The sequence below is a fragment of the Suncus etruscus genome, chromosome 14, assembly GCF_024139225.1.
Source record: "Suncus etruscus isolate mSunEtr1 chromosome 14, mSunEtr1.pri.cur, whole genome shotgun sequence".
Lineage (NCBI taxonomy): Eukaryota > Metazoa > Chordata > Mammalia > Eulipotyphla > Soricidae > Suncus > Suncus etruscus.
Genome location: NC_064861.1, coordinates 3864133 through 3879593, shown reverse-complemented (window position 1 = coordinate 3879593; position 15461 = coordinate 3864133). Strand labels below are relative to the sequence as shown.

At 42.8% G+C, this 15461-nt stretch overlaps 1 protein-coding gene and 1 pseudogene across 1 annotated transcript in view; both read right to left on the bottom strand.

Annotated features, from left to right (window-relative positions):
* GSTCD (glutathione S-transferase C-terminal domain containing) overlaps positions 1–15235 on the bottom strand; it is a 75401-nt gene extending 60166 nt beyond the window's left edge. Inside the window, exons 1-3 of the mRNA XM_049786906.1 lie at positions 14800–15235; positions 13805–14263; positions 1959–2210 (exon numbers count right to left, since the gene is read on the bottom strand). Of these exons, the coding sequence (XP_049642863.1) occupies positions 1959–2210; positions 13805–14263; positions 14800–15219 (1131 nt within the window). The 5' untranslated portion in view covers positions 15220–15235. The remainder of the gene's footprint in view (positions 1–1958; positions 2211–13804; positions 14264–14799) is intronic.
* LOC126027486 (RNA-binding protein EWS-like) lies at positions 8185–10636 on the bottom strand (annotated as a pseudogene).
* Positions 15236–15461: the final 226 nt, after the last annotated feature.

The window sequence follows — 15461 nt, the reverse complement described above, 5'->3', positions numbered from 1 at the left end:
AAACAAGTGGAAGCAGAGATAAACAGATAAACAGATTAAGCTGAGAAGCTTCCGAATCTCAAAGTAAATAGTGATTAGGATAAAGGCCACCCACAGAATGGGAGAAACTATTCACCTAATATCTATCAGATTAGGGGCCAATATCTAAGATATACAAGGTACTGACAGAACTTAACAAGATAAAAACATCTAACCCCATCAAAAAATGGGTAGAAGAAATGAACAGACACTTCCTCAAAGAAGAAATACAAATGGTCAAAAGACACATAAAAAAATGCTCCACATCACTAATCATCAGGGAGATGCAAATCAAAACAACAATGAGGTATCATTTCATGCCACAGAGACTTGCACACATCATAAAGAACAGGAACAATCAGTGCTGGCGGGAATACGGAGAGAAAGGAACTCTCATTCATTGCTGGTGGGAATGCTATCTACTCCAGCCCTTATGGAAAATAATACGGAGATTCCTTAAAAAAACACTGGAAATTGAGCTGCCATATGCTCCAGCTACACCACTCCTACAGATATACCCTAGGAACACAAAAACACAATACAAATATGCCTTCTCTACACCTATATTCATTGCAGCGCTATATACAATAGCCAGAATCTGGAAACACACCAGATAACCAACAACAGATGAGTGGCTAAAGAAACAAACTATGGTATATCTACACAGTAGAATACTATGCAGTTATTAGGCAAAATGAAGTCATGAAATTTTTCTATACATGAATGGACATGGAAACGATTATACTTAGTGAAATAAGAAAGAGGGAGAGAGACACCGAATAGTCTCACTCATCTATGGGATTTAAGATAAATAAGACATTACTGTAATAATACACAGAGACAATAGAGATGAGGGCTGAAAGATCCCAACCAACCACAATATGAAACTTACCACAAAGAGTGGGGAGTTTAGTTAGAGAAACACCTACACTAAAAACTATCATGACAATGGTAGTAAGTGAGAGAAATAGAATGCCTGTCTTGAATACAGGCAAGGGGTGGAGAGGAAGGAGATAGGGGGCATTGGTGGTGGAAATGTTGCACTGGTGAAGGGGGGTATTCTTTTTAGGATTGAAACCTAACTACAAACATGTTTCTAATCATTGTGCTTAAATAAAGATATTATTAAAAAAAAAATTGGGGATGTGAAAACCAGAGTGATATAATACAATGGGTAGGGCTTTAGTTAATCTTGCATGCTGTGACCTAGGTTTCATCCCAGGTACCCATAGGCCTCCTGAACCCACCAGAACTGATTATTGTGCACCACCAGGTGTGCTCCAAACATCAAACAAACAAAACATGGAAAAGATCAGTCTCAGTCCATACAGCCATGTCATGATTTGTGAAAGCTCCTATCTATTGTCCCCTCTGGTAAAGCACAAAGAACTGGAGGCCCTTCAGCTATGTGACTCATTGAAGGTAACACTGCTAATGGAGAACTCAGGTCATCAAGCATCCCTGGAAAAGCCCTCCCAGACTGTCCTCTAGGCTTTTTCCCCTCTTGGCCCTGCTGAGAAACACCAACTCCTGACTTGGGCTTTAGGCTTTTACAACTGCTTTGCCAAGTTCCAAGTGGGCAATAGTTCCTACGCACTGTAGGGAATTGCCCCAAATAACAACTAACTAATAAAAAGTCTAACAAATGTTTACAAGTTGGGGTAGCAGACTGTGAGTATAACTGAATAGAATATGTTCCACAAAACATCTGAACACAGGGGCCAGAGCAATAAGTGGGAAGGGAATTTGCCTTGCATGCATGGGGTTCAATCCCCAGGATCCCATATGGTCCCCTGAGCCTGCCAAGAGTACTTTCTGAGCACAGAGCCAAGAGAAACCCCTGAGCAAAGCCAAATTGTGCCCCCACAAAAAACAAACAAACAAACTAAAAACACAAAGTCAAACAAACCAAAAAAGATGAATATAAATAAAGCACATACCATTAACTTGGTCATTGTGGGTCTTGGTCCACCTAGAAACGAAGGCTCATTTGGTTCCTCTGGTCCTAGGGCCTCAGCTAATTTGGGGTGCTGCTCATTGGGGGTGGATAGCAACTCTGGCAGGTGGAGAAAGTGGATCCCACACTGCAGTGCTGCTCTTTTCACACGTGGCACTTCCTGGACCCTCTGGTACCATGCAGCCAGCAGCGGAAATTTCATAAGCTTCTCAGAGAATTTCTTGTAAATAGTTACCTTAGGTAGAAACAAAACACATTGCACTTTAAATATATAAAACAAAGCACACTACTCTTTTTTGGGGGGGGGTCACACCTGGCAATGCTCAGGGGTTACTTCTGGCTCTGTGATCAGAAGTCACTCCTGACAGGCACAGGGGCCCATATGGGATGCAGGGATTCGAACATCGTCTGCCCTGGATAGGTTGCTTGCAAGGCAAATGCCCTACCACTGTGCTATTTTGCTTGTTCACAAATAGCTATAGTGAGATAACTTCATACACCATATAATTCACGTATTTTAGAGGACAATCAAACAGTTAGTGAAGAAATCTGGCCCTGAAGGAAAAGTAATACCTACCATTGTAAAACTGGGCTAGACAAAAAAGATAATAACTTTTGTTGTTTGCAGAGACATAAATATGTTACAAGTGTTTTTCAAGGAAGAGTTAACAAGCAGCAGCTCAGACATCCCCTTTGCTTCTCTAGCCTCTGGCTTCAGAACAGGCCACCAGAGCTGAAGATCTATGCTAGATTATGTTTTAGTGAAAACATTCAGAAAAACTTCATCTTTCATTCAGGAGGCCAGAAGAAGTCTGCTGATCTCAAGAGCCTATCCTATTTATCTTGAAAGCCAGGTCCTTTTCCTCCGAGAGAGACAGAACAGTTCCGAGAGGCGGCTCAACAGCTGATCACTGGGATCGCTCCCTGGGACCACAAATTGTCCTGAGCACCTCTGAACACAAAGCACCACCAGGAATTCCCAAAATCAGAAAGGACAAGGGAAAGGGAAGGAGAAAGGGAAAAGGAAAAGAAAGGATAAATAAAAGAAAGGAAAAGAAAAGGTTGTTCCCAGTCTTTCTCTCCATGAAATTTCTCACTGTTGGTCCAAGCATTGTCCCTACACTCCTTGCACTGTGGAATGCAGTAAAGTCTTTCCCCATTGGCAAAAGCTTGGCAAGACAGTGAGGGGTGTTCTGGACAGTGGGCAGCAGGTCTATACTCAGCTTTAATGTGCTGAGCACAATCACCATGCAGTAACTGAACACTTAGATCCCTGTGACAAGCACCTTGGTGGTTCACTCCCTACTCCCAGCTCAGTTGTGTCCGTCACATGACAGGGCATGTGTCAAGTCTCCTTTTGAATTTCAAGCAAATAAAATAACCAGTGTTTTTTCTGTGATCTGCTACATTCAAAATGTGTCTTTTTTATTTATTATTATCATAAGCACTAAAAATAAGACTTTAACTCTGTAAACTAGAAAGAGCGAAGTCATTGCTCCTTTGCAAATATAATCTTGTTTCTCATGGCCAAATAATTTCTCCTAGTATCACCCCCAAACTTCAGTTTCTTTAACATTTAGACTGTCCTTGCTTGTCAAGGCACCATGTGTTGCTTCTATGGGGGCACATGGAAAGTCATGACCAGATGATGACATGATTGTATGCAGCTAATTTAAAAGGTCAAATCACAAAAAATGTCCATAAAAACTTAGCAAGAATTATAATCCAATGAGAAACCCAAAAGGACAGAAAAAAATTTAAAAAAGTTCATAAGGGGGCCAGAGAGGTGGTACAAGCTGTAAGGCATCAATCTGCCTTGCAAGCGCTAGCCTAGGACGAACGGCGGTTCAATCCCCCCTCAGAGCTAAGAGTAACCCTGAAGCATCACCGAGTGTGGCTGAAAAAAAAAAAAAGTTAATAAGCAAAACATTCTACTCTATTTTAGGTAGACTTTGAAGGTTAAATAATTGGCACAAGGAATTGTTTATACAGACAGGGTTTACATTGAACTCTTTATGTGCTCAAAGTACTTAAAACACTACTGCACAAATATACTCTTTTGAACAACAAATAAGCCAGGAAACATTTATTATCATCAAAGGACAATCCCCTAATTAGCGTTTTCAAATGGCTGTTTATGAGCCACTCAAAGGCTGTAAAATCAAAACACGTTTTTTTAAACAAAATAAACAGAAAATACCAGAATATTAAGCATGCAGAGAAAGGTAGCTATTTTTCCAAGTACTTATAAATATTTCTGTACATACTGAAAAAATACATATTTGTACTTGCCGGGTCACTTGCAAATGCATTATTTACTGTGAGAGTAAAAAAGTTCAAAAATCACTAGCTAGGTGGCATTCTAAGACCCCAAAAGTTTAACATTTTCACCAAAAATTTTAATTGCCTGGGAGTAGATTATGTACTCTGGAAATGGTGGTTAAGCCAAAGTAAATAAATAAAAAACATTCTCATTTTTTTCCCGTTTCTCAACTTTCCTTGAGCAAATTTTTATTTGCTCAATTCATCTTTCCTTCCTTTTGAAAATAAATTATGATTAAATAACTACAATTCATATTTAAAAGAAATTGAGGAGTTTTACTCTGCCTGCCAGATGATCCTATTTAATCAACATGACAGGCTTCACTACAAATAACCAAGGCTCAGGAGGTCCAGATCACATTCATTCCACTCAAGAAGATATATATAAAGAAGTAGCTAATGAAAAGTGTGAGAGATACTAAATGTGTTCCTAAGAAATGGCCATTTTTTAAAGGTATCCTGTTATTAAGATCATTATAAACAACATAGTTACCCAGGGACAAGAAAATAAAAGAACTTGGTCCCTTGTGTAGTCTTGAAGCAACAGAATGAATTGTTACCAAAAGCACCAAGTGAAATCCTAATGGGTTTGTAAGTAATCCTACAAGGGGATAACATGACATTTACAAATAAAAGGAGCAGCAAGATGTTAAATCTATCCTAAATATCTTGCTTCCTGCCTGCCTTACTTTCTAATTGTTTATCATATATTCAGTATTTCCATCATTTTCTAAGCCATGTCTACTCTTAAAAAATAGTATTAAAAACTAACAAATGTGTAGGTGAGGAGAGCAAAAAATCATAAACACCTACCTAATGGAAATATAAACCCACTTCTCCACTTGAGTGAAAAATCCTAAGAATATGAAAAAAAAAATCTGAATCAGTAAATAGGGTATCCTTGATTTTTTCAATATACCAGTCAATTAAAAAAAAAAAACTATTTTATGTTTCTGTGGACACCGAAAAAGATATTTACTATAGGTACTTTTGCTCAAAAATCCCATTCCATTCTAATTTAACAATATTTTTAAAAACACTAAATTCAAAATAATACAAGTCAAAAGACATAAAATGTGTTAAAATTATAAACTGATTTCATAAATGGTAACTCATCTATCTTTTGTTTGTTTGTTTGTTTTTGGGCCACACCCGGCAGTGTTCAGGGGTTACTCCTGGCTGTCTGCTCAGAAATAGCTCCTGGCAGTCACGGGGACCATATGGGACACCGGGATTCGAACCAACCACCTCTGGTCCTGGATCGGCTGCTTGCTATCTCTCTGGACCCATAACTCATCTATCTTACAGGAATATTTTCCTTTAATTTTTGGTTTGGTTTTGGGGCCACACCCAGTGGGCATGCAGGGGTCTTTACGGAGGTTCTGTGAATGGATCCCAGGCTTTCCACATGCAAATAATGTGTTTGATTCATTGAGCTTGTTAGGCTTGAAATAATCATTTAAACAGTTTTATCATGCTGGGGGTGGGGAAGAGATAGAGAAGGGGGGACAGAGAGAAGAAAGAGAGAAGAGTGAGAAGGGAGAGAGAAGGGAAAGAGAAGAGAGAGAGAGAGAGAGAGAGAGAGAGAGAGAGAGAGAGAGAGAGAGAGAGAGAGAGAGAGAGAGAGAGAGAGAGAGAGAGAGAGAGAGAGAGCTAAATCATTTGTTGTACAAGCTGTTGACCCAGTTTCAATCCTAGGTACCACTTCTAATCCCCAAGCACTGCCAGGAGTGATCTCTGAGCAGAGGCAGAAGTCAGCCCTGAGCATAGCCAGGTGGAGCCCCTGGGGAGCAGAGGAAAAAACTAATTCAATCAAAATGCATATTAAGAAATGTTAAAGTGGGGCCTGGAGAGATAGCACAGTGGCATTTGCCTTGCAAACAGCCGATTCAGGACCAAAGGTGGTTGGTTCGAATCCCGGTGTCCCATATGGTACCCCGTGCCTGCCAGGAGCTATTTCTGAGCAGACAGCCAGGAGGTAACCCCTGAGCAACACCGGGTGTGGCCCAAAAACCAAAAACCAAAAAAAAAAAAAAAAAAAAGAAAGAAATGTTAAAGAGGGCCCCGAGAGATAGCACAGCGGTGTTTGCCTTGCAAGCAGCCGATCCAGGAGCAAAGGTGGTTGGTTCGAATCCCTGTGTCCCATATGGTCCCCCATGCCTGCCAGGAACTATTTCTGAGCAGACAGCCAGGAGTAACCCCTGAGCACCGCCGGGTGTGGCCCAAAAACCAAAGAAAAAAAAAGAAAAAGAAAAAAAATGTTAAAGTAAGTTTATTATCTTCTAGTATTACAAAGCAACAGGAGTTTGCTAAGGTATGGCTGATCTTGGAAAATTCTTCAATAGGAGTTTTGATATTCTCTAAGAGTCTAGAAAATGAATTAATGGGAGAAATGTAAGCTAGGTGTGTGTGTGTGTGTGTCTGTGTGTGTGTGTGTGTGTGTGTGTGTGTGTGTGTGTGTGTGTCTGAGCATAGCCTAAAAGTCTAGATGGAGTGAATTATATGGGCAAGTGTGAGTATGTGATATTTTCTAAGAGTCTAACACAACTCGCTGCTCTTTCATGTCTCTGCTCCCCTGCTGTAACTGGATATACAGGCAGGGCCGTGGTTCAATGTTTTGGATGCGAACTTTAATTCTGGTCATGAATTTGATCCTGAGTCTGATTGAGATGGTTCGTCCATCTCCTCAGAGTATTTATGCATTTACTGCTACTCGTACTTGTTGTGTATGTAAACATTTTATGAGCTTATTATGTTACTGATCCTACCCTGATCGGTGATTGTGCCCTACCCTAGGGTGTGACCTGGCATTCTGCCCCCACCCTAGGGTGGTACCTGATTCTGCTTCCATCATTGGGTGGTATCTGATCCCAGCAGAATCACCAATTCTGGGTAGGGTCAGTAACATAATAATCTCATAAAATGTTTACATACACAACAGTACTAAAGGAGAAAAATAACGGGGCCGGGCGGTGGCGCTGGAGGTAAGGTGCCTGCTTTGCCTGTGCTAGCCTAGGACGGACCGCGGTTCGATCCCCCGGCGTCCCATATGGTCCCCCAAGAAGCCAGGAGCAACTTCTGAGCGCATAGCCAGGAGTAACCCCTGAGCGTCACAGGGTGTGGCCCAAAAACCAAAAAAAAAAAAAAAAAGGAGAAAAATAACTTAAAAGAGAAATAAGACCAAAGTATCAACCAGGCTTGGAAAAAGTAAGAGGAAATCCTGTGAGGAAATATGCAGATCCAGGAAAAATATACAATAAAAAGAAAAATATTTTGAGAATGAGTTTATATATAGATGTCAAAAGAAAAGAGTTTAGTCAGAGAGCATATATAAATGAAAAGGCCAAGCATATACATTTTCCTCTATGTTAAAAACTAAATAAAATCAGGCCAGAGTGATGGTGCAAGCGGTAAGCTGTCTGCCTTTCCCTCGCTAGCCTAGGACAAACTGAGGTTCGATCCCTCGGCATCCCATATGGTCCCACAAGCCAAGAGGGATTTCTGAGCGCATAGCCAGGAGTAATCTTGAGCATCACAGGGTATGGCCCCCAAACAAAACAAAACAAAAATAAAAACCAAAAAACTGAAATAAAAATAATGTTCTTTATAAGTATCAGGTAGAATTTGTAGTGATCACATCTATGTCCTACTTGATTGGGGTACTCTTAACAAGTAAGGCTATTTCAGCATATTTTCTTTTTTTTTTTTTTTTTTTTTGGTTTTTGGGCACACCGGGCAGTGCTCAGGGATTACTCCTGGCTGTCTGCTCAGAAATAGCTCCTGGCAGGCACGGGGGACCATATGGGACACCGGGATTTGAACCAACCACCTTTGGTCCTGGATCAGCTGCTTGCAAGGCAAACACCGCTGTGCTATCTCTCCGGGCCCTATTTCAGCATATTTTCGACTGTTTATAAACATTTGAAATCTTATTAAAAATATAGAAACATCACAAACATGAGCATTGTTACAGTAGAGGCCCTCTTGGTTTTCCACAATGATACTGAGCATGCTCACAAAAACAATGCTCTTATTGTTTAGTCTTAGTTAACCATCTTTTCAAAGGAAAAAAAAAACTTCACACTACCATTTAACTTGTTTTAATGTTTCTTCACAAATGGCGAAAAATACTAAAGTACAGACAAGGAATAATCCCAATGTTGTGACCAATATTATAAATTTGGAATTATAAATATAAAACTTTTACTGATTTAAAAAATAAATCTGGTAGTCAATGCAGCTCTTCTGGGTTTTCTGTGTCTAGTAGGGCCGGTCTATGCATTCCTTTTTTTTGGTTTTTGGTCCACACCTGGTGACGCTCAGGGATTACTCCTGGCTTGGGGGACCATATGGGACACCGGGGGATCGAACCGCGGTCTGTCCTAGGCTAGCACTAGCACTAGACTTACCTCTAGCACCACTGCGCCGGCCCCAGTCTATGCATTCCTGATGGTGCTCGCCTTAATCCATTTTTCCAGGTCCTCCACATCCTCCTCTTCTTCCTCTCATCTGTTCCATCAAAGGCTCAGGGTGTCCTCCAAGGCCACCTCGTCTGCCTCCACCAAAGCCACCTCAGTCCATGACCCGGTCACCACAGAAGCCACCTTTGTCTCTTCCACGACCACCTCTGAACATTCCTCCAGGATTACCGCGGTCCATGAGGCCACCTCTGCCTCCCCGCATGCCACCAGGGCCGCCTCTGCCATGGTCACCTGGAGGTAAAAAGGGTGGTGGGAGAAAACCTTCAGGCTTTGGGGCTTTACACTGGTTGCACTGTGTTCTCCAGGCAAAGTTCTGGTTTTCACATCCCGGATTGGGGTACTGCCAGTCTCCAGCTCAGTGTTGGATACTTCCTTCTCCTGATGGGTTCCTACCAGGAACCTCAGGGTCCTCTTGGAGGGAAGCCTCCTCTGTCTCCTTCTCGGCCTCCTATTCAACCCATGGGTCTTCCTGGACCTCCTGGGACCCCCGGACCTCCACGGAGTGGTGGTGGCATCCCTCTGCCCTCACAGGGTGACATACCACCTCGCATGAAGTTCATTGGAGGCTTCTTCCGAGCCTTGAAAATCTTTCCCATCAAACCACAGCTGCCTTGGCAGTTGGGTCTTCATAAGATACTGTGGCATCACCTTTGGGTTTTCCTGTTTCCTTGTCCAAGTAGATATGAATCATGGGCTGCCCAGTTCTTTTGTTCATTTTAACAACTCCACACTGCTTAAAGAAGTCTGCCAGATCATCCAAAGTCACATTATCAATAAATCCTTACTTGCACATAAATTGCACTGTTGTCAGAGTCTTCATCAGGATCTATATGTGGGCCTAGATCAAGATCTGGTCCTTCATCCATGGGTCTACCAAGCTTACTTTGCTCTCCAGCGCTGCCCATTCCACCACCTCTCTCTCCCCACCCACCTCTGCTCATGCCTCCACGATAAAATCCCCCTCATCCCCTGCCCCAGTTAACAGGGCCACTTATGCTCCAGTTCTCTCCTGGTTCGGAAAATTTTTCAGACCCCTGCCCATAAACACCCATGCTACTGGGGTGGTCCTGTTGGAATGAACTCTGCTGCCTGTAGCTGCTGCTCTGTAGGCTATATTGACTTGCTTGGCTGTAGGATCCAATTTGGGGGGGGGGGGTAACTAGTGGGTGGCTGCTGCCCATAGCTACTAAGCTGTCCATGGCTGCTTGGTTGCTTGTAGGTGTCCTGTTGAAAATAACTGCTCTAATCATAACTAGTCGGCTGCGTAGAGGAATAACTGGTAGTTGGATAGGACAGTGGTGCTGTCACTGGCTGCATGGGTAACTCCCAGGTACCTAGGGATAACCGTAGTTACTCAGTCTTTATCCTAGGCTGGGTTGGTTGTAACCCCTGTGCTAGACTGAGGTTGACTAACTTCAGCAGGCTTGTTTCCATCCTGTGGTCTTGTAGGTGCAGTGGTTGCCGGCTGCTGCCCATAGGCTAGATAAGCAGATAAACAGGCTGAGTGCCAAATGAAGACTGAGCTGTACAGGAGGCCTGGGTGGTAGTTACTGTAGCAGTGGTGGTATCATAAGCACCAGTGCCATTGCCCTGGACAGGCTGACTCTATGCCTGGGGAGCAGTTGGAATAGTATAACCAGTGGGAGGCTGTCCATAAGTTGTATATGCAGTCTGCCCATAGGCTGCAGTGGTCTGAGCCTGAGTATAGCTGGCATCAGTGGGCTGTCTGTAAGTTCCGTAATTTTGCTGCCCATATGCCTGGCTAGCTGTACATATCCTTGAGTGGGATGAGCAGTGTAGCACTGTAGCACTGCTGGGCTGCAGCGTGGCTGTAGGTACTGTAATCCATGGACATCATTTTCTCTCCTTCATTCTCGTTCCCTCAACATCCATCTCCCTTGCTTCAGCATCAATTGTTCTTAATCATAAAAATAGTATTTAACTTACACTAAAATAAAACAAATGTAAACTAAGATGAATATAAAGATAATGATCTGAAGTCATCTTCGCGCAGGTAAATTCAGTTACTTGATGCTTTGTTGAGTTTGAAAGAATCAAGTCTTCTCTATCACCTTGTTTTCTGTCCTTTGTAGCTTTTATCCTTACTGGAATACTGTCTTCCCCTGCTAGAGTGTAGAATCAAATAATTAAAGATGGAGCTGGATGGTGATGGATGGAGGCCTTTGTCCTTAGGCCCCGGCCACGTGGCTTCATCCCCCATCAACCGGCGGGTCTGGGGTTCAGGAAAGTGACGGGTATTGAACTCACTCACAGGCAGGCATCAGGAAGCATCAACTTTATTCATGCCCTATTCACCACATGTGTGTGGCCTATCTCATAACCTTTCAAGCATAGCCATTCTTCGCTAGCCCTGCATCTTAACTCCTTTCAGCCATCTTCCCTTTGCCCTCCATGCTGGTCAAAGACCAAAAGGCAGAGAGCCAAAAGGCAGAGAGCCCAGCCGGGCAGAAGGGGCCTAATCCCCTGGGTCAAAGGCCTTATCTACCTTTTCCAAGACCCCTCCCAGGAATGGGCGGGGTCTTGCAGGTAAGGTCAAGTTACCTAAGGAGTAAGGGTGGGGGGTGAGGCTTCACTAGAGTGTTAGCTCCAGGAGGGCACCAGCCTTATAAGGTACCTCTTATCTTATTCAACACTGTATTCCTATTTTATCTGTATTATTCATTTCTGTATTCTTATTGCTTAGAACAATGTTGGCATATTATATGATAGGCCTGAACTTCTCAATCTCAGATCAGGGTTCATATATATGCCATTTTGATCCAATCTTCTTGAAATTAAGCATGTACACAGTATACCATGAAAATCACAAAAAAGGAGAACAGTATTTTGTGATATATATCAACTGGCCTCTCTAATAACTGAGTTAAAGGGCAGGGTCAGGAATAAAAAGTTTGCAATCGCTTGACTAGAAAAAAAGAATCAATGTCTCCTCCGTGCCCCATTCCATAGATAATATAATATGAATGTGACATTTAAAATATTAGTAGGTGAGAATCATCTCACAGCATATCCTTGGAGGCTTGGGCATTACTGGGGTGTAGTGGGTATTCTCTGGTACTGTAGACTAGTTCACTGAACCAAAAGCTTCTTGGACAGAAAATGATGTCTCCCGCCCACCAATATGAAAATTCTGATGGAGTTGGAGTATAGCTCAAGTAGTAGAACTAGAGCAAATGCCTAGTGTGTGCAAAGCCCTGAGTTTGATCCCTGGTACTACATGGCCCCTGGAGCACTGCCAGATGTGGTACTGGAACATTGCCAATTGTTGGCCCTCAGTGCACTGCCAGTACCCCTGGGACACAACACCAACCGACCAGGCCAGCACAACTGAGCCAAACATCGCTAGGGACAGTCATCTAGTTCAGCAGGGCCCCTTCTTTAAAAAAAAAAAAAAGCATTAACAGGGGCTGGAGTGATAGCATAATGGTAGGACACTTGCTTTGTATGTGGAAGACCCAGGGAGGACCAGAGTTCAATCCCCAGCATCCCAGATTGTCCCCCCAAGCCTGTCAGAAGTGATTTCTGAGTGCAGAACAAGGAGTAACCCCTGAGCACCACTGGGTGTAGTCCAAAAACAAACAAACAAACTAACAAATAAAACACATATACACAAAGCAAAAACAAATCATTAAAACACTGTCATACATAAACCATTGTTGCATCTTTCTTTTTCACCCCATTTCACTTTGAAGTTATTTTCACTTCTGGTCTTTTGCCCCAGTTTTGAAGAAAACATACTGTTAAGAAAAATCCAATTGACTAATAGCACACAACATAAGTGAATTGGAAACTTCCAAATCTGTGGATTTTCATTAGAAGTAACTTCTCATCTGCCAGGAGCATTATTTCAAGTGTTGATGGTATGGAAAGAAAATGAATTCTGATATCTGATTCCTTAGTAGAACAAAGGGTGAAATGCTTCAAAGGCAAGGAAGCAGGAGCTCTTGAAGATAGATTGAAAGCAGCAAAGAGAAATAGTTTCCCAATTTTTTTGATGTTCTTTTTGCTCTGTTCTTTTTCCCTTATGGGAAGGGTGAGGAGTCAGAGGGCTATATGAGAGACATCAGTATCTAAATCTTTTCTCCCTAAGGACCCCCAAAATACTTAGGGAAGAAAACCCCCTATAATGCCTGGAGAACAGAGAAAGCACAAAGACATGAATAAATACCTTCTGATTTCATAATACTTAATATTTTACGAGACTGTTTAACTGCTAGCTATAAATGACAAAGCTTTCTTTTTAGCATTTATAATCCTGAACCCCCTAATATTAGAAGGTAATCATAGTAAAAATTTGAAATTAATAATCAGAACAACTGCTAACATATGCTAAATATGAAGGAAGATAAGCCTTATTAATTATCCACATTTTTGGGGGGGGTTTGGGCCACACCCAGCGGTATTCAGAGGTTACTCCTGGCTCTGTGCTCAGAAATTGCTCCCAGCAAGCTCAGGGGACCATATCGGACAATATGGGATGCCAGGAATCAGATCTGGGTCAGTCCCAGGTGAGCTGCATGCAGGCAAACAACCTACCACTGTGCTATCACTCTGGGCTACAATTATTCACATTTAAAACCAAACACGACTCTCCAAGCTTCACACAGATCCCTTGCTCATCCCTTATACCGTTTTCAGTTCAGTTCTATCAACAATTCTATTGAACAATAAGAAAAATGGAGACAGGGGCCAGAATTAATGCACAGTGCATTTGCCCAGCATTCCATACAGTCCCCTGAGCCTGTCACAAAACCAATCTGAGCACAAAACCAGGAGGGTGTGGCCCCAAAACAACAAAAAAAAGTGGGGGGGAGTATTGGTGATGGGAATGGTCCACTGGTGAAGGGGGGTGTTCTTTACATGACTGAAGCCCAACTACAATCATTGAAATATAGGTAGACCTTGATCATGTGCCTGACACATGAAGAGACTGGAATGGGACTAGAGGCGACATCCTCCCCGCCCCCCCACCTCCCGGGAGCTGAAGGGTAGGGATGAGTCTTACCAGGAACTGATGGATGCAGGGCAGGAGGACTATGTCAGTCAGTGTGAAGTACAGGCCCTCTGCAAACATGTGCTCCAGCGCTGGTAGATCTGTGGCTCTGGCCTTGCGGATGTGAGGGGGCTCCCTGCCTGCCAAGGCCCCTGGTTCCTCCTCCACCCCGAGTTTGGAGAAAGCTACCTGCAGCTCCACGCTTCTGGGCGGGAAGTCCAAGGCCTCAGTGGGCTTCTGGCTGGCATTTCCTCCTTCCCAAGCAAGGTTGGGCCCTGACTTGGCCACCTTCTGCTGCTTGAGCTTCTGCCTCCGCAGCTTGTCATCATTGTGCACGCGCACTGGCTCGCTCAACTTCTTCTCCAGCTGTAGCAGCTCTGCAGGGACCGTGGGGTTTGGGTCGGATTCCCTGAGGAAGTTCTCAATGGCTAAGGGGATGGTGAGTTCACAGAGGCGGGTCCACTGACTAACCTGCAACACAAACCAACATGAAGGGAACACTTGACTGCCTTTATGGTTTAAAGATTCGTTCCTTTCTCCTAGGGAATACGGTTGTTTTAAAGATTGAGACCAGAGCGGGGCCAGCTGGAAGGAACAGATCTATAAGCTAGTGTCTCACATGTGGTGAAAGTAATGTAACTACAGCACATTGACTTTATCCAATACATAGTGTATTCCTGGGGCCTATAACCCATGGGATTTTCTTCCTTCCCAGAACTTCAAAAGAGACCCTCTACCCCCAGAACAATAGGTTCAAAGAACCATGATGAAGTTCCTTTTAAAAATCTTCAAAGCCTTTGAGACAAAAAGTCATCCCTAAAAAGTTTTTCCAAACCTAATAGATTTTATATTAATTTTTCATGTTTCTATACTGAAATGTTGGTATCGACAATAGGCAAGTTCCCAACAGAAACTATTTCCAACAGAAAGTTTAAATCAGTATTCAAAGTGAAGGTGTTAGTACTTTCTGGCCTTAAATAACAAAAAAGGAATGACATCATACTCACTTCAGCGCAGGCTTTCAAGCAAGTCTTCTTGAACCCCAGAAGTTCCAGAATCTCCTTCTTTGAGGGGTCTGCTTCGTATGACTTTTGGATGATGTGTCTCAGCACAACAGCAAGTCCAGCTCTACAGAAATTGTCTGATTTTTCCATCACTGCAGGCAAATGGCAATTCTGGACTATAGGGGGCAGCTCCAGCCTGGAAATAAGACATATTTGAACATCCTGGGGCGGGATACTTTCAAGCAAGGAAATATCTTTACTTTCTTTAGTGGGAACTAAGCACACTTTAAAGACTTGACAGTCACAGTAGGATAACAGAAACAAGGTCACTGCTGTGTGCAGAGGATAGATGCAGCCTTCTATTTGATGAGAAAAGTCCAAATACAGACATTCTTCGGAAGGGCTTTCCTTAATGCCCTTCATTTTCTCCTTTCACTGGACCACCTGAAATAAAATAAAGAGATTATAGGCCTCTGACATAAGAACTCAGAAGCTAAAATTAGAAATGACAGGCACGGGGAACCATATAAGACACCGGGATTCGAACCAACCACCTTTGCAGGAGCTATTTCTGAGCAGACAGCCAGGAGTACTGCCGGGTGTGGCCCAAAAACCAAAATAAAATAAAATAAAATAAAATTAGAAATGACTATTTTAAGAACCTA